General features: G+C 38.7%; 1 protein-coding gene across 5 annotated transcripts in view; it reads left to right on the plus strand.

Annotated features, from left to right (window-relative positions):
• The window catches only part of RAPGEF5 (Rap guanine nucleotide exchange factor 5), a 508,053-nt gene that overhangs the window by 447,559 nt on the left and 40,204 nt on the right, over positions 1–20,290 (plus strand). For all 5 annotated transcript variants that reach the window (XM_032401958.1, XM_032401959.1, XM_032401957.1 and 2 more), the window contains 2 exons: positions 16,276–16,354; positions 19,367–19,511. In XM_032401958.1, the coding sequence (XP_032257849.1) occupies positions 16,276–16,354; positions 19,367–19,511 (224 nt within the window). The remainder of the gene's footprint in view (positions 1–16,275; positions 16,355–19,366; positions 19,512–20,290) is intronic.

The following is a 20,290-nucleotide window of genomic DNA, read 5'->3' on the forward strand; positions in this document are numbered from 1 at the left end:
TCTGCCTGCTGCTCCCACTGCTTGTGCTCTCTCTCTCTCCCTCTCCAAATAAATAAATAAAATCTTTTTTAAAAATAAGCTAGAGGGTATTTTAATGTATTTAAAGTATTTTCAAGGCACACCTAGGTGGCTCAGTTGGTTAAGCGCCTGACTCTTGATCTCAGGGTTGTGAATTTAAGCTCCACCTTGGGCTCCATGCTGGGCGTGGAGCCTACTTTAAAAAAAATAAAAAAGGTATTTTCAAGAATTAACATGAAACTATTGGTTATAGCAACAAAGTTCAGAATCAAAGGAAATAGACTTAATTGAAGAAAAAGGGAAGGGAGGGAGGGAGGGAGGAAGGAAGGGAGGAAGGAAGGAAGGAAGGAAGGAAGGAAGGAAGGAAGGAAGGAAGGAAGGAAATTTGAAGTAGGTATAGGTATCCCTGGATGCTACTAGCTAGGACTATAAGCCATAGAATCCACATCCATGGAAATGTTTGATATCAGGCTTTTACCATCTTGACCTGTGAAAATAACTTTTTCATAGACAAATAACTAGACTAGGTTGCCATTTGAGGTCTTTTTCAGCTTTCCGAAACTGCCACTTTTAAATAATAGGTTAATTTTGTTTGCAGACATGCTTTAGTAAAAAAGTCAACAGCGACTAAATTCATTAGCACCAACTCCAGATGCACAGCACTGCTGTTCGGTGAAGGCTTACTTTTCCAGATAAAGAAAAGGCTTGAAATAGCTATCCATAGTGACAGTGAAAATCCCCAAAGTGCTGTCGAGAGGGAGCTAGAAGTAGAAGTGTTCACGTGAGAATATAGTTACTGCTCTGCTGTTTAATCTTTGTACTGCGGATTTGGTTTGCTTTGGTTTGATTTGGTTTTTTGGCAATGCCCTTAGCTTCCCTCCCTATTACTATTACGGAGAATGTAATGTATTAGCCGGCTGTAATTGAAGAATTGGGAGACTTTAAAAATTAATATTGACAAATGGTGAGGTATTAGAATTGTGTAGAAGTTCTCTTCTCAGTTGCCTCATTTATGAAAGCAGAGGACTTAGGCCACATGTTGTTTGAGGACCCTTCCAGATTTGAGAGCTGGGATTGGAAGATTACTCAAGATACCCCTCCATTTATCCAAACTTCCTCTCCATCCAGTGGATTTTAGAACAGGATAATTGTCCCCAATCTAATGGACGTAGAGGCTAAGGTAGAAGTTATCTAAACTGCTTCAGAGATAGAATGATCATTTGAAACTGGAAATGAACTCAGGTGTATCCCTAGCTTTTCCCCAGGGATCATTTTTTTTTTATCTAGTGACTAGAGTCAGGGATAAAAGGCCTCATTGAAGTAAAAACCTACCATTCAACTCCAGCTGTAAACCCCAAATCAGGTGCTTCAGTAGCTGCTTAAGAGTGCTCTAATCTCCAGCACAAAGGCCTGCTTCTTGGTTTCCAGCTGTGAGCTGGATGGCCACTGGGTGAGCTGCCTGCGTCCCTGTTTCCTGGAGGTTACAAAAGAAGGGGTGTGGGGGAAGAGGTCCTAGTACCAGCTGATGGAGGTCAGACTGCTCACAGGAGATGGGGTTAAAAATCAGATTTTGACTGTGGATTTCATTTGAGGTGTTCATCATCTGGACTAATCTATTCACATCACCTTTAAACATGTGATACTATGTATGATAACAAGGGAATTGATGCTTTTACGCTGCCAGTAGGTTGTGGGTTAATTAATACTCTTGTTGGTAATGAAGCAAGGTGAAATGAAGTGAGACCGAGCTGAAGCATAAGGTCATTAACATACACTGATTAATAATGGAAATGTGGAAGTTTTCATTACCACATAACCAATGGGCAAAGGAAGGTATGTAATGGATGAGGGTGTAAGTAGGAGGACAGCATACTTTCCAGGCACACCATCCCTGTTTAGAATGAGAACAGATCGTTGGAATGCATTTCTTTTAATTGCATCATTTTCGTGTTGAATCCACAAGACCTCTTCTAATACTTGACGTTCAACTGTAAGTCCAGAGCACACCAGAAACAAACTAAAATATTATAGGGCTATAGAACATTAATTTCAAGAGGACCTGAAGATTTTAAAAAAGGGAAAATAAGATGCATGAGGAGCAAGAATTACCTGAGAAATGAAATCTTAAACCTCTTGACTGTAAGAATATTGAAAAACTTGGACATCTTGACAAATTTCTAGACTTTGTTCTTTGAGTACTTTTAAGAAAAACATCAACCACTTTCTGATGGGGTGAGTGAAGGCCTTGTCCTAGAGCCTGGAGGTGAGACAGAGGGTCTTTGAGGGTTTCCTTCACACTGTATTCGAAATGAAATTGGTATGTGACTGTTGTCTCTATAAAGTCAGTTCTGGTGCTGATGTCCTCAACCCATGAACCAGGAGGGTTTTTCCATGTAAACTGCAGACAATATGGAAGACGTAGAAATGAATGGACTTTCTCCTTCATTCACCTCTGCACATTTTATTTGCTTTATTTCCCTTATTTACATTTTATTTGCTTTCCCTTCACCTCAGATGCCCAGTTTGACACAGGAAACAGGTATTTCTTTATAGTTCAGTGAATTTCTAATTTCCTAGAATGGCTGGAGAATAATTTATTACAAATAATAAAATACTCTGGTACATGGAAAGTTGCCATAAGTATGTACGTGAATTGTCAATTTTCAAAGAATCTGAATATATAAAAAGTACAATCTGTTTTTAAATATAAACTATAGAGACCCTATCTGATAAGACACAAAGTTCATGTAGAATCATGAGGCCCTGAGAGTCTTCAGCTTTATTATTGTGGGAATAGAATACTGGCTTAAATCTTTCTAGTCTCTTTGGCATAGGATGGAGGTTGCTTACGAAACACAGATCCTCGGTGCAACTTGAATCTTCTCTCATAAAATAAATTTGAGAAAGGTAACAGCTTTGTTCAGTTTTCATATTGTCTCCCTAATGTATACCTGTTAAGAATCTCTATAGTACAGGGGCTCCTGGGTGGTACAATCAGTTAAGCAGCTGACTCTTGCTTTCAACTCAGGTCACGATGTCATGGTCGTGATATGGAGCTCCACTTTGGACTCTGCGCTCAGCTCAGAGTCTGCTTCAGATTCTCTCTCCCTCTCCTTCCAGCTTGCATGCATGAGTGTACACTCTCTCTCTTTCCCAAATAAATAAAAATCTTAAAAAAAAAAAAAAAAGAATCTCTGTAGTATACCTTCTCAGTTTGGTACTGATTTTTTTGTTCTTGTAAATTGTTTCTTTTTTGTTGTTGTTCTTTTAAAAAGAAAATGGGGGCACCTGGGTAGCTCAGTCAGTTAAGCATCTGCCTTCAGCTCAGGTCAAGATCTCGGGGTCCTGGGATTGAGTCTCATGTAGGGCTCCCTGCTCAGCAGGGAGTCTTCTTCTCCCTCTCCCTCTGCACTCTACCTTCCTCCCTCCCTCTCTCTATCTCAAATAAATAAAATCTTTAAAAAATAAAAGGAAAATGGATTTCTGTTCCTTTAAAAAGAAATGCTGTTCTCAAATCTCAGAGTTTCTAAAATTACCATATTTCCTAGTGAGCTTTGGGTCTTTGGGCATGTTTAATGTTGTACTTTAGTGCAAACATGACTTTGTCGTGTCCAGCTGTATTTCCAGAAACTTGTTTAAATGTGTGATATCAGTCAGGCTTTTTTGGAGGAGCAAATTGGAAGGAGCAACAGATTCTGAAATTCATGAAGACAAGATACTGTGTCAATAGAGTTGACAATCTAGTAATTTTAGCAAGACCACAGTTTTACTGGAACATCAGCTGCTAAAGTTCCTGGAGACAATGTTGAAGGATGAAAAAACTCTTTTCTCTTTCTCTTCTTTCTTTCTCTCCGAGATCTTGTGTGTCATCGCCCCAGACAGTTGGAAGATTTAAAGTGAGATCATCAGATGTCCTTGTCTGTATTTTAAAATGCTGTACCACCTTCCTCAAGCAAAACTAGCATCCTATCAGGAAAAAAAAAAAAATTAAGTCATTTTTCTGTGTGAGAGTGTGTACTTCAGGTAGTCTCCTAAGTGTGAGGAAGAAATGTTAGTGAATGGCAATTTGTTGATTAGAATCACTGCATGTTAATCTCTCGCAGCATGTTTCAATCAAAGTCTTGCTTCACTGAAAGGGTGCAGTGCCACAGAATTGCTGTAATTGACAAGCACATGTCTGAAAGGAACGTTCTTTGAGCAGGAGAATTTTTGCCTTTAACATACCTATAATTGAGCTTTCTCTCATTTCTCTTTGCAGTCTTTCTCATTATAACCCTCCCCTCCCATTTCCCATTATCCTCATTTTCTGCCCTTGGGGCTTTCTTGCTCTACAATTGAAACCATTCTTTTCATTCTGTTTGCAGCTTTTTGCCTTATACGTAAGGCTCTGCTTGGCTGGCAGGCCTTCCCCATATCTTTCAATAAATATGAAATTAGACGGAATTGTTAAATATGAGTGAACAGAAACTGTGGAAAACTAAAATATCTTGTAATCCCCAAAATATCTTATTGTAATCTGAATAGTGCTAGGAAATTATTTTTAGAGCAATTCTGTATCCTCTTCTGCTTCAGACTTCCTGTTCTTGTCTGTTTTCTGCATACAAGATACTTTGTGAATCTTTTAAATCCTTTAATCCTGTAAATGAGCATCACTTAGTGTGAAGATGAAAAGTACAAGTTAGAATTGCCTTTTGCATACCTGGCTGGGTATTTCTACTTAAATTCTCAGCCTTAAGTGAGCATAGTTTTTGGTGAATGAGTGATATATATCAGGACTCCAGATAGATAGTTCTAATATTAAAGCATCTGGTGTACTACTTCAATAATTACATCCCTTCAATGTGCCTTAAATATACTTGTTATGAAGAGAGATTTGTATAGTACTTGAAGCGAGTTAGGTTTTTTCCCCTAAATTTTCTTCCTTGCTTGATATCACAAATCTTGTTTTGGTGTAGCAGGCTTAAAGATACCATAAATAGTGTCATGTGTTTTGTTAAGAAAAAAGAACGCGGTGAATATATTTTCAATTTTGGACCTTATTCCCTAGAGTTGGACATATAAAATGTAAACTCTTGTTGTCTTGTTTCAGTTTGATCTGAATTTAAAGGCATTGCAAGCCATTTTTATTTACCACTGTGCTGACTTTTGTAAAAATATTTTAGTTAGCTCAAGTTCTGCCAGTGCTGATTGGCATAATGCAAGCACACGTCTCAGAATTATTATGACAATTTACTCTATTTTACAGTCTCCTAGGGAGGGTGTTTGTTCTTTGGGAAAAAAATATGCAAGGCAAATGTGTCTTCATCAGCATATTCTGGAAATCCACAGTAGTGAGATCAGGATAAATTCACAATACTTATCTCTTGGTAAATGTACTTTGCCTGCTTTTGATAATAGAGAAGCTTGAGAAGCAGACCACATTACTCATTGTGTGTTTGAGCTCCTAAGAATTTTCTGTGTGTATATATTATTTGTTATTAGGCATGGCTGCGCGTAACAGAAAAACGGATGGTAACTTAAACAAGGTATATACTTCTCTCTCATGTGAAAATAAAAATAGAGAAATGCAGTGTAGAGCTGGTCAGGCCACTCTGGAATCAGCCAGGACTGAGATTCCTTCCAGCTCTTTGCTCCAGTGTCCCTGGAGTCTGACCTCCATCTCATAAATCAAGATGGATACTAGCTAGCATCACAGTCCAGGTAGCAGGATGGAGCAAGTCAAGAACACACCCGTACATCACACACGGCTTCTGCTTTTATCCCATGGACCAAAACTTAGTCATAGCCACATCTAGCTGCAAGTGAAGCTGGGAAATATACTGTTTGGTTTTAATATATGTGCAGAGCGGGGGTGTCTGGGTGGCTCAGTAGGTTAAGGATCTGCCTCTGGCTCAGGTCATGCTCCCAGGGTCCTGGGATTGAGCGTCATGTCTGGGGCTCCCTGCTCAGCGGAGAGTCTGCTTCTGCCTTCCCCTTTTCTTGTGCTCTCGATCACGGTCTCTCTCCCCCTCTCAAATAAATAAATAAAATCTTTAAAAAATATATTTTTCACAAAACATATGAAACATATGCTAAAAAATATTTCCTATATTATGACTTCACCTAAGCTTAACAATAGCACACATTCAATTTGTTCTCATAAAAATAACTTATAGTATATAATTATATTCTTGGTGATATTTCAGAACTCTTATGTACCTGTTACATACCTACTGTGTGGGTCAAATCACCATAAATCATGTGGTTTCAATGCTAGGAGAAAGGCCTAAGGATGTTCTTAGGTGTGTAAGTAGTACATTTATTTTGAAACAAAACAAAACTGACTTATTAGAATCATTTGAGACAAAGGAGTTTGTATTAATGCCTTTAGCCAAAAAGACAAAAATACCTTAACCAGTGACAGGTAATACATGTTTAATGGCTTGATTACTGAGATGTCGGAGTAATAGGTATATGTGATCACTGAGGTGAGGAACAGACAAGACTTTGATGTGGAAGTCAGTTTTTTTTTTTTCTTTTAGGAAAGAGAGGACAAAATAAAATGTGACTAACAATTCTCAGTATCTGTGATGTTTAATATGGAGAAGTTTAGAAGGAAAGGAACAGTTTTATGGTTTGACCATTTTAAAAGATTGTTTCAGTTTCTACCTTTACACTTCAACTTTAAAAAATATAAATATGTGTAAATGGTCATTAAAAGATCTTAAAAGAGGGGTGTGCCTGGGTGGCTTTGTCAGTTAAGCACCTGACTCTTGATTCTAACTCAGGTCATTATCTCAAGGTTGTGGGAAGGAGCCCATCTCGGGCCTGCTTAAGATTCTCTCTCGGGGCGCCTGGGTGGCTCAGTCGTTAAGCGTCTGCCTTCGGCTCGGGTCATGATCCCAGGGTCCTGGGATCGAGCCCCGCATCGGGCTCCCTGCTCCGCGGGAAGCCTGCTTCTCCCTCTCCCACTCCCCCTGCTTGTGTTCCCTCTCTCGCTCTCTCTCTCTCTGTCAAATAAATAAATAAAATCTTTAAAAAAAAAAAAAGATTCTCTCGCCCTCTGCCCCTCCCCCTGCCCATCCCCATCTCTCTCCCTGCCACCCCCCCCCCGCCGTGCTTGTACTTGTACATGTGCTTTCTCTCTCTCTCTCAATAAAATAAAATAGATCTTAAAAGCATTAGGAGTTTGTGGACTAACTTAATCCTTCCATGTGATTGTCAGTTCTACGTTTAGAAAAGGAAATTGGCTGATCCCTTATAGATATTTGCTATTTACCAAGTGTTTGCTAGAAAATAAAAATGAAATTTGAGTAGGAATAAAGGAACTCCAGCATGCTGGTGTATAGATGGAAAATGACTTTATAGGGGCATTTTTGGCAATTCAAAAATAAAAAGACTAAGTTCCTGTATCTGTGGCACTTCTCCCCATCCAAAACCAGAACTCTGGCTTTCCTGCACATCCATTACCTCCACGTCTGGTATGGACCATTTGGATTCACAGCCTTAGAAGAGTAGAGTGCGGTGAAATCCGGAGTTGGGCATCAGCCCACCTTGGGACCTAGCCCCCTTCTGATATTAACTTGCAACAACTCTGTAGGTTTTCACCCTACTTAGCTCAGGCTTGATGTCATCATCCCACTTAGACAGTGTCCCTCCTAGAAAGAATATGAGGAGCACAGATCATGTGGGTAAAGCTCCTGGTACAGCACACAGTAGGTGGTCAATAGAGGGTGGCTGTTTTGAAGATGTTCGAAGAGAATACCTACTATCTTCCCTTCTCTACTTTTCCTCGTTGCCCATCAAAGCTGCCGTTGGCTTCCTGGTGCACACTAAGGAATAGGTGTGGTTCAAAGCAAATTTGGGGCTCTCTAGGGCTAAAATGTGTGCTGGGTGGGGGATGAGGGTGGTAGTGGGGGTAGAGGTTTGTTCAGACATGCCCATGAATGGAATATTTATCAGCTTGGGGCTGTAGGCCCCTATGTGGTCCTTTTATGATCTCACTGATTAAATTCCAAACCCTGTGAAAGTTGAGGCCTTAAAACTTGGCCTTCTCCATGGCAGTGAGCACAGTGCTCAACCCCAAGCAATAAGTGTTCAGTCAGTGGTCGTGACCAAACCTTTCTTCGTGACCCTGAAGTACTAGTCTCCCTTTCATCGGTGTGAGAAAGAAAGCAGCTGTGTGTTACTGAAAAGAACTCCAGTGACTATTCTGGAACCCAGAGCACAAAGGCATCCCAGCTGTCAGTCACTGGATGAAATATTTGTCCTAGAAATATTTTTAAACATGGGCTGTACAGTAAAGTAAGTTTTCTAATATTGGACATTTTCAGTTTGTGTAAGGTTTGTGCCAGGTTGTTTAGAAAGAGGCTTAGTTATGTTTGTGTTTATTTTTTAAAGATTTCCTTTTTTTTACAAGATTTTATTCACTTATTTGTTGGGGAGGGGGGAGGGAGGGGGAGAGAGGGAGAGGGAGAGAAAGAGAGAGAGAGAGAGGGAACACAAGCAGGGGGAGCAGCAGGCAGAGGGAGAAGCAGGCTCCCCGCCAAGCAAGGAGCCCCATGCAATGCGGGGCTCAATCCCAGGACCCCGGGATCATGACCTGAGCCGAAGGCAGATGCTTAACCGACTGAGCCACCCAGGCGCCCCTAAAAGATTTCATTTTTAAGTAAGCTCCATGCCCAACGTGGGGCTCAAACTCACGACCCCTAGATCAAGAGTCACACACTCCACCAACTGAGCCGACGGGGCACCCTAGTTGTGTTTAATTTAAACCAGTAAATTGGTAGAGTATCTTTTTATCTTTAATATGTGTAGTTATCTTTCTTAGCTTTAAATTAAGGCAATTGACTATTGCCTCAACTTGGAGGAAAATAACTTCTCTCTCATAGCTCTAGAATTTCTGTTAAGGAGAAACAAAAAATAAAATTTTACTCATCTGAATTCAGTGATAATGATTCAGTGACCAGGGTGGAAAAATTAACATTCAGAATGGTGATATATTTCAAGTTTTGGAAGAAAGCTGATAATAGAGATTCTTCTTGGTGCCTGGGAGATAAAAATATCATACCTTGTCTTAAGTTGATTCTACTATTAGGAGTTATTGCTTCAAATAACCATGCCCCAGACTTCTAATATAAGATTTAATGTTTAAATTAATTTTTTCTTCATTTCATGAAATTTTGGAATGTTTAATTAACAAGCACTTAGGAACACAGTTTGTATCTTTAAGAATGCATTCTGTGATGTTAATCATACCAGATGGAGCAACTCCGAGAGTCGATTGTGTTAGACTGAGTAACTCTTGCAACTGGTTATTAATTTTTGTTGGTAGATGGTGGCAGATTGGTATTGAAGGCTCCATACCCATGACACTTCCCACGTTCTAATCTATACTGTTAGATAAAATGATACTTGGATTGATCAGGAAGAAATGTTTCCTCCCAGCTTATTTGTGAGAGCTGCAGTTACTAATCAGCAAGCTATAACACCTGCAAGAAGAGTCGGCTTTGGGGAAAAACAGTGTGATGGATGGTGTGAGGGCGATTATCAGAATACCCTTAGTTCCTTTTAGTCTAACTTGGGTATGCCCCTAACATTTTCCAAGGAGCATCTCTCCAAAGCTGTCAGACAGGGACCATCCACGCACCAAATCCTGTGGCCTTTGGATGCGGATGAAGGCTGATGAACCTCCCTCCAGCAACTTTTGACACTCAGGATCTGCTCTCCTTTCCATCATCCTTTCTTGTTGGCTTCTATTACATTTGTGCCTCCCTGTTCTCCTGTTTCTCTCTCTCTTCTCTTCCCCCTTCCTGTACTCATCTTTCTCTTAGCATTGCCCAAATGTGAACCTACACCCCAGCTCAACCCTCAGTTCCCTGCTTACAACTTCCTAGGATTGTATCTGAGAGTTTTTGTTGTCCCAGCCACCCTCTTTATACCTTCTTTGTATGGTAGCTCCCATAGTCATCCAGACCTCTTTTGGCAAGCTCTGGTCTTTGATATTTCTGCCCAGAAATATGGGTACTCAAGCTCAATGTATTTAAAAAGTAAACTCACCTTCCCTCTCCTTATTTTTCCTTTATCCAGTCTGACTGTCCTGATGCAGCAAGTGTAATCTGTATCTCTTGTCATTTCTCCCCTTGAAAATTTCCATTCACTTCCCTTTTCCTATAAAACAAGCCCCAGGCTTCTTGCTCTAGGGCTCAAAGACCCTCCAGGAATTGGCTCCAACCTACTTTCTAGCTTTACTTTGCAGTTATATATGTGATCCCTTCCATTACTGTTTCCAAACTATACCATAGACCAAGACTTATAAAACTCACCTGTCCACAGACCACTACTAAGAACAAGTGAAGCCAATGAGGGCAGAACTGTGATAAACTGCAGAGTGTGCCCAGCATGAAAAGGGCAGCTCAGCACTACACCATGTTGCCCTTATGAGATGTGGGCCTGGTGTTGCCAGATCTTCTGATTTTTATGTTTCGTTTTGTTTAAAGATTAATTTATCTTTTAGAGAGAGTATGGCAGAGGGAAACAATCTCAAGCGGACTCCCCACTGAGCGTGAGCCCGACCCTGAGATCATGACCTGAGCCAAAATCAGTAGTCATATGCTTAACCGACTGAGCCAGCCGGGTGCCCCTAAATCTTCTGATTTTTAAACATCTTTAAGGGTTAGACAAGGCCCAGAGGCCACAGGTTTGTGACTCAACCACAGACACACACGCAGTCACTCCTTTGCACACATTTATTTCACCTGTTTGTCCACCGATTCTTCTTAGAAGTGCAGGGGTGATCTCACATGACGTGTTGGAGTTTCCTTCATCCCTTAGAACATTTATGATTGATGCTGCCCAGTTGAAGTGTTGCCTTATTTAGTTCATTTCACGGGGACAAACGTCTCGGCTCCCTGAATAATTACGAGCTTGAAGCCATGGATCACTCTGTGCTTTCTTGTCTCTCACCCCCAAATCCCTTAGCAAATGCCTTCTGCATAGTCCATTCTCAGTACTCGGTTTTTCTTGGTTGATTGGTAGCACTTGGAGAATTGGGACAGGCTCTAAATATTATTTTATGAAAGTAAGAACAGGTGGTACTTATTGAGTGCCGAACGTATACCAGGTTCTCTGCCAGGTGCTTGAGAATACACTATGCTATTTCATCCTGACTGCAATTCTGCTAGGTGTGGATCTGAAAACCACTTTAGAGCTGACTTAACTAAGGCCCACAGAGGTTCAGGACCGTGCCTAAGGCTATCCAGGTAGAAATTCAGCTCTCTGATTCCCTTAGTACTTTCCCCACTGTTTTCTAAGCTTCCCAGCAGGCTTAACAGACACACGCATGAGCCACAAATGGGTTGTAATTATAAGTGTGCCTAGACGCTGAGAGCAGCTGAGGGCTGGGACAGCAGGAGCTCAGGGGGCCTGTCACCTCTCTCCCCGCCCAAGGGTGATTTGCAAACATGACCCTTGGTGTGAAGAACATGGGCAAGCCCTGGGTTTATTAGTCCATGCTCCGTCTAGTGACGTTTTTAAAAGGCAGCCTGTGGAATGTAATATAGTTCAGAACATAATTACTGTTGTATTCAAATCATTTTTTCCTAAGGAATGATGGGATTCCAAAACCAAACTTTTCAAGTTACAATAAAAGCAGATTGCATTATTTGAAGAGTGCCACCCAAGCTCTGTGTGTAGTAAGCTCTGTCATGAAAGAGATGACTTTTAAAATTCAGCGTAGAAACAGCATTCAATGAATAAGCATTTCTTACGTAACCAGTAAGGAAAAATAAAATGAGATCTCAAGATTTGGTCATTTTAGAATGACTAAGCAATACTCTGGTGAATTGTAAAAATGTGCCGGAATTGAGTGAATTTAAAAGCTGTGGTAAACAGTTGCACTTGAGGTCATGAATATTGCTTTCAGAAATGTAAAATAAACTGAGAAAAAAAGCATAGCTCTTGACGGCATAGCACTTTAACCTGTGATTCAGACATGAACGTTAATTTTTTTTTATTTTGTGCTTCATCAAATTACATGGTACATTTTGGCACTGCTTCTCAAAAAATAATGGCAAGTTGTAATATTCCAGGACCAGAAACAAGAACTTTCAAGTATGGAGTTTTTCTTGGCTTTTCGAAATAAAGTTTAAGTAGAACTTACTTTAGAGTGCCTTAAATTCCATTGCATCTGAAGTAGAAGCATAGGTGAAACAAAACTGCTAACAGTACTTAAGGGAATATGGGTCACTATAGAAATGCTGAATATTCACATTACCATACTTAGTTTAAATAGCGACTATAGGCAGTTGTCTGTTAAAATTCTTATCATTTGCTTTCTTGGCAACTCACTTACACCAAAAAAAAAGCATTAAGCTTAGACCTTTTTGAAACATTTAGATCCGTTCCTCTGATTTGATTACATTTACATAACAGAACCCTATAAAAAGGATCTGTACCAAACCAATTACTAGTCCACCTGACACAACTCTAGGATGCTCTAGAAACGCTTGTGTTTTACAGAAATAAATGGAAGTTTTTAGTGCTTGATACACTTAGAATGAGAAAATATTTTAATATCTGCGTAAAAGAAAAATACATTCAAGTAAAATCAAATGAAAATGGACAATTCTTTTCTTATACCTTAAAATTAAAACAGTAACAGATGAGAGAGTAAAGTCCTGTATTAACATCATTACAGTAAATAGTAGACATGGATTTTAGAGTCATTTCTATCAAAGCTTTAGATTTTGACTACACCTTGATGTATTTTAAGTGAACATAGTGCTTAAAACTGTAATATATTTGCTTTCCAGTTTTGATTGTTATCAGCATGTTTCTTTTATACTGCAAGAGTACTTCCTATATTTAAAAAGCCACAACATAAATATTCTTTGATTTGGAGGAGTGGGGGGTATTCCCAAAAGGATGGCTGAATATTTTTGTCCGTGATGAGCCAGGAATTTGTGATTAGATTTAGTGATTGATTTAATGAATAGAATTTCAAAGGAAAGGTTTTCTGTCTATTAATACCTAGGTATTCACAGAGTTAGAAAGCATAATGAATATATCTTTTTATTCAGAATGTTAGTGTATATGGCAACTATGAATCTGTTTAAACGGAAGATACTTTTATACACAAAGGTGCTTTTCTGCCTAGAGTCTTAAATTACTGTTAATTAAGCACTATATAATATAATAGATAATTATAGCATTTTAATGTGGATGCTAGAGGATGTGCTAGTCTTTCTAAATGGCTATTGTTGGCTAATAGTCTTCGGGGGATCATTTATATAGCCATTGTGGTTCTAAAAATATCTCTGAATACCAAGGGACAGCCTTTTTTGATACATGGCTATTATAAAATGCATTTTTATTTCAAGTGTGTCATTTTGATTATATCATTCAATTACTTTCATACGCAGCAAAAAAATACCAGTGCTGGGGAAGAGTAAGGGAAAGCTCTTTATATAGAGAAAAATTTCATAACAATATGGTAGTTAAATAGGGAAAGATTTGAATCAAGGGTATTGGGAATCTGTTCTGTTGATGAGGATTTTTAGCAGTTCAGTAGGATTTTAACTGGAGATGTTTTTATGTAGCCTTGTTGTTTTTATTTTAATTAATATTTCTATGGCAAAGAGATAATTAGGTAAATGCTGTTGAATATTAAATATGGTAGTTGCTTAGGGGAAAGCATTTCTGGGTCAAAGCCCTTAACAAAATATTGTCATATGTGAGCTCATTAATTGAATTGAATGCCAAATGGTTTTGCCACCATATAAACCAGACTCTTAACGTCACTCAGCTCATTATCCAAGGCTGTTCTAGAATGGAATGACTGGTTATGTCAAAGTTTAATGGCATTCTTTTTCATCTCAGTTGCTAATGGAGTAAATTTTGATTAGAGAATAGTTCCAACCTCCTTAAATCAGCTAAGTGTAAGAACATTCCAAACAGGCTGAACCTATGTCCCATCAAGCATTTTGAATGCTGAATGCATGAGGTTCTCAGGGCTCTCGCCCAGTGGCTTCTGTATATCTCCAGCTCTGATCTGTAAGAGCCCACAGAGACCCCTAAAATAGGTTCTAGCCTGCTCTGTGGTTCTTGCTGCCTGTACTAACACTGGATGCAAAAAAGACTCAATTTCTAATGAGAGCAGAGAACTTGAGGATGTTCATTAACTGTACAGAGCAGTGTTAGAATCGGTGAACATCCCTGTTCAGTAGTGTCCCAGAGTGATAGTTTTTAAGTTGTATTTCAAAATATCCTGGGGGTTCAGACATTATGCCACTGTTTGATTTTTCTTGAAACTATTTTAAAAACTGTGATGAAGGACACACAAAGCTTCAAAATGTGTATTTCAAGGTTTTCATTAGGATAACCAAGTGATGAACTTCTGCTGCTAGGTTTAACTAGTTTTGAGGGCAGATCTTAGAATACAGGTTCTCCTGCCTTTTTGGGCAGATGAATATTTGAAACTGCATGGAATCTTTCCTGTGAATTTGGAAATTATGTTGGAGGTCACAGCTTGCCAGTAACTTTTATAAACAGGGCCTCTAGGAGAGGGCTCCCAGGCCTTCTGGGAGCGCGGGCTGTGCGTGTGCTCTCAATAAATTGTCCAACCGGCCAGACTCCCATAGTTATCTTCAGCATAGAGCTGTAGAACTCTATGCCAGGCTCTTCTTTCCCTTTACACACTTACAATGGATAGGTCTTAGTTTATGCCTAGCAAGGCCCAGACACATCTGTTTGAGAACTTACTTTTACAACTAACAGTAAGCTGGAGCAGTGACTGTTAATATATTGTGGTGTGATTAAATTTTAATTAAAGTGTCGGCTTATTTTACAAATAGGTGCTATTTGTCAAACTTATTTTTTTAAAAAGGAATACTGTTACTTAGCATAAATAGATATCTTTGAATAAAAAAACTTTCTTAATACTCTTCATTAGCATCTCTGGTTCATTTCACTTAAGGGCATTTTGCAATTAGAAAGCAAGTTTTGTTTTTTTTTAACATGACCATTTGCAACCACTTATTGGTGTAAATTGGGATTATCTTGATGTTCTGCAATCAAACAAAACAGAATTAATTAACTGGGGACAGCTGATAAGGAATGGAGATGTCATTTACTACCTCTTTATATCAGAGTTTTGTGTTCGTAAACATAGCCTTGTTTTGCATTGATCGGTTTTTATAGTAAACGTTATTGGTTATTTCTATAAATTCTGGAATTTTTCCAGTCTTCAACATAGACATGCAGAGCTCTATACAGGGCAATTCTTTCTACTTACACAATTAGGTTAGCTCTTGGAGAACATAAATGCTATTGCATGTACAAGCTCATTATTCTTACAAGTGATTAATTACTATTTCAAATTACTGGAAATTTGATGTCTGGATGTAAAAGACATGAAAATGATATAATAGTAAAGTGAATTTTAAGTTCAGGAGGTTGGATAAAAGACTATTATGGCAAGAGCTTTACTTTGCATTCTGCATGTAATTTTTTCTATCAGTTTGGAAATTGTATTGCAGGGTCAGAGTTTAGCTGTTCCATATTACATGTAAGCTGGACTTTTCCAAAAACACACAAGGCCAAGAAGCAATAAAAATCAAAGCTGTTTTTGTCAGTTGAGGAGGTAGGGAAGGGATTGGGAAGGAGTATATTGTGATACGTTATACCTGCTCCCGTATTAAACGGGACTTAGCTCTGTCTCTCTCCACAGCAGTAACATCACCCACCACTTTCGCAACTTCTTACAGATGCATTTGGGAGAGAAACATGAATGGCCTCAGAACCTGTTATGTGTCCTCTAAGTTTTATTATCCATTGTTCTTGCCCTAGACTTAGGTAAATGGCTATAGAAAGCCTTGATTTATTAGAACATGCAGGCTTCATTCCCTGTAGAACTGGAGCATATACCCCAGAAATACTGTAAAATTTATCTTTAAAAGGACATTATTTATGCACTGGTTTTCCATAACATCTTTACCCACAAAAATAAATGATGTTTTAGGGAGTGAAAAAGATGACAAAAGTTGTATGTTTAGAGAGCCTTGCAACAAAAAAATAATCCCATTGCTTGAGGTATTCTGTGTAAGGAGTTTAAAAAATCTTAACTTCAACAAATAATGTATTTTGTGGCTAAAATTCTCCTATCCTAACCCCTCCCACACCCACCACCATTTATCGTATTTCTGTTTGAGAGCCTGAATAAGCAGTTGCCCTTCTTGTCACTGGTGTGCTTACCTTGTGTTTGTTTTTCTTTCTTCGCAGAGACGCTCCTTGATGATTTCCTTCTCACGTACACGGTCTTCATGACGACTGACGACCTGTGCCAGGCGCTGCTGAGGCAATATCCTTCATTAACTTCAGGATGCTGCGTCGGCTTCCTCTCAGACAGGTGTCTCGCATTAGGAATTAACTGCCTTTCTTAATTTACTCAGCCCCTCGGTAGAGTGTGGATATGTTAAATATTAATGTAATGATATCCAAGGTAAAAGATGAAATGAGACAGAATAGACAGGGGGACCTGGAAGGCAGGTCTGCTGTTTTCGCCTTCTGGGTTGTGGGTAAATTGTACCGTTTGTATTAGGTTTTCTGCAAACGTAGGTCTCAAGACTTGAGAAATCTGGAGGTAAGTTTGGTCCACTGGGTAAAGCCCAGAGTCAAGAGGTTGAGTTGGACCGGCAATAAGTGAACTTGTAAGACAATCGGGCGGTTAGTGCCAGGGGACTTGGGCAGGAAAACGTACGTACATGAAACCATGTTTCTCTGCAAGTGTCCTGAGGCCAGATGAGCCGTCCCCCACGTGGGAGGTCAAAACTACCCCCTAAGCAACTGTCAGCTTTCAGAAGCTTTGTGAAGACATGCTCGGTTAGAATGACAGATGTGATGAGAAGGTGAATGACCAGTTAAGGAAGCTTTGTGATTTGATACATGAACTAGAAGTGATGTAACAGATGAACAGCCGAAAAGCCAAGCCAAATAAACTTACTCAGAGTCTCCGTTCGGGCTTCTTGACTCACAATGTGCAAGGAAGGTGCTTGAGAAGCATTTAAGAAGCCTGTTAACTGTCAGGTATTTATCAAACCAAACTGAAGATTCCGCTAGAGCCAGGTGAACATTTTTAGGAAGATGGAATTTTTTTTTTTTTTGGCATATACCTGAGTTTTATTGAGCCCTAACAGTAATGGCCTTGGTAGTATTCTTTTCCTGTTAAATAATTGTTACATTTACCCCCTACTTGATAGCCTTTTCCTGCTTAAAAGAATACCTTAAAACTCCATAAAGGGCGTAACTGAAATAAAATTTCTCTTAATAAACATATAAACTAGAAATCGTGATTACTTGTTAGTGCTTTGCTATGTGCACATGGCCACGCAAAGCTACAGATCTTGGGAAGCTTTTTCAAACCAGTTCATAAAACTGATCTTGAAACATTATTCATTTTGAATTTGGAGAATTTCAAAACCAGACTTCTTCCACGGCTTCCAAGTGGGTGTTACTAAGAAATTCTGCAATAATTACAAGGTTTTCAAGTTCTCCTTCTTTAACAGCGTTTTAGAAAAATAACTCTGAGCTAATTTCTTCTACATTAATGCTAACAGCTTTTCCAAAAGTATTTACCGTCTATTAAACCATACAGTTTGCTTCATAACAAATAGATGCCTTCAAACCATTGTTTTTAAATAGGATCCAAATAGGTGCACCTGGGTGGCTCAGTCAGTTAAGCATTTAACTCTTGATTTTGGCTCAGGTCATGATCTTAGGATCCTGAGACAAGCCACGTGTCGGGCTCCACGCTAGGTGTGGAATCTTCTTAAGATTCTCTCTCCTTCTGCCCCTCCCCACATCCCTCTCTCTCTCTCTAAGTAAAAATAAATAAATAGGATTCTAGTACTATTTGTGGTTATTATTGAGTAATTTAATGCCTTGTAGAATTTCCCTGAAGAATCTCTAAAACTTCACTTGGATATGACCATGTTTTGAGTCTTTGACTAAGGCTATAAAATTTTATATTTTGTCTGTTAAGAGAAAAACTAGGAAAAAATGGGTGCTTTAACTGATTCTTTGTGTGTTTGCCTGAGTTTATTTCTCATGTAGAAATAAAAAAAATCAAATGGCCTGAATGTATTTTTGCAGGTTGGGGAGACAGTGATTAAAGTATGTTTTAAAATATTTACAGGGGCGCCTGGGTGGCTCAGTTGGTTAAAATATTTACAAAGGCCGACATAGATATACCTATTTTGCAGTTGTATATCAGCATTAAAGAGTGAAGAATCCTGTCCAGCAACCCCAAAGCCTACCTGTCTTTGGTATCATAGCATGTCCTTTTCCTACGTAACTTTCCAGTATGCTCAAGATAGTCAGAAATAATAATTTAGGGAACAAAAACACTAGGTTGGTTTGGAGAATGCCAAGCTTCTGTCTCATTCCCAAGGCTTTAAGCACATTGCTTTTGAGGTTGTTATTTTTATGTAATTTGAACAGCACAGTTAGCCGCTGTTAACTTTCAATATATATCATTCCGGGTGATGACATTTTTCTTATAAATAAGCATAGTTAATGGAAATGGATGATCCCAACATATTTTCTTACTTGCTTTCCTACTCAACAGTACATTGTGAATGTTCACTGTCTATAAATGCACTACTAGACCATCAGTTTTATGGCTGTAGATTGCCTATTAATTGATATGTGATAATTTAGTTCACTATCCACAGTGTTTGATGCATTTAGGTTACTCCTATTTTACTTTTTTTTATTCCAATGAAAATGAAAAGTAGCAGTCCTTTTTTAATTATGTTTACAAGTTTATCCAGTCTTTTTTTCCAAGCAAATTCCTGGGTGTGGGCATTTAAATCATATCACGAATTACACTCCAGAAATCGGTGCTCATTGGGGCTAATTGAGAAGTGACTGCTTTTATAAATCGTGAATTTCTGAAGATCAAAGGATATCTGGCCTAGTTCTGATGTAATTTTTATGGAAAGTATCTACCTAATGTAGTGAGGGCAACTCTGGTGTAGCCACCCTTGAAATTCGTGGGCCACTTAGAACCTCTTCATGGTGGCATCGACCCGTGCCTGTGGAACCGTGTCAGCAGCTGTCAATGCAAATCATCTCATTAACCTTCACGACCTGCCACCGGGCGCGTGGAAGTCATTTTCCTAGGTTTCCTTACTTTTGCTCTTTCTGGTGCACACCTTTTGCCCTTGCTACGAATACTCTTTTCTTCCCACGTGCTTAGGTACTTGCAGATTCTTTGGCAAATGCTTTAGCATGTTTTGTGAAAATAAGAATAAATGGATCTCTTCATATTTTGATTTCCAACAATGCAATATTCTCTCTTAACCATTTCCACCTATTCTGCTAAGAAGTATCAAGGCAAAGAAGAAAACTCAGATGTTCCTTGTCGGAAACGAAAGGTCTTGCATCTTGTGTCCCAGTGGATTGCTCTCTATAAAGACTGGTTACATGAAGACGAACATTCAAAAATGTTCTTAAAGGTAATGTAAAATTTCAAGATATTCTTTGATGCCAAATGACTGATTTTATTCTCAGTTATGTACTTCAAAAATCTCTTTTGTAGGTGCCAGTCATGCAACTTTTTTGTCATATTCAAGCTGTGACTTAAAGAAAATATTAATTTGTTTTGGTTTTTGAGGCCTGATACTCTGTACATAGAAATTTTTTTAATTGAAAATAATTCATTATGAAAAAAATGTAGGCAGCCAGGTTTACATTTGCTAATTTAAGGTTATTTTATATAATTCATGGGAATTTTGATTACAGATGAAATAATTAAGGTAGATAAAACATATCTGAAAACTTGACACTATTCAATATGTTGAGATTTATTCTGAGCTTGAACTAACCAGTCCCATATACACAATATTTGGATAAAACGTTATCATTTAAAAACTATATTGACAAGACATACATTATGAAAGGTTTTCAGACTGTGATGTATTTTGAGAATTTTAAGCAATAGTAAGAGTAAGTTGCAAAATGGGTACTAACCTAGATTTACATTTGGAATTAGATAAACTGATATGTCTGTCTTTCTTTCTTTCTTTCTTTCTTTCTTTCTTTCTTTCTTTCTTTCTTCTCTTTTCTTTCTTTCTTTCTCTTTTCTTTCTTTCTTTCTTTCTTTTTTTTAAGTAGGCTCCATGCCCAGCAAGGAGCCCAATATGGGGCTTGAACTCACAGCTCTGAAATCAAGACCTGAGCTGAGATCAAGGGTCGGATGCATAACCGACTGAGCCACCCAGGCGCCCCTAAATAA

The sequence above is a fragment of the Phoca vitulina genome, unplaced genomic scaffold (assembly GCF_004348235.1).
Source record: "Phoca vitulina isolate PV1807 unplaced genomic scaffold, GSC_HSeal_1.0 scaffold4, whole genome shotgun sequence".
NCBI classification, from domain to species: Eukaryota; Metazoa; Chordata; class Mammalia; order Carnivora; family Phocidae; genus Phoca; species Phoca vitulina.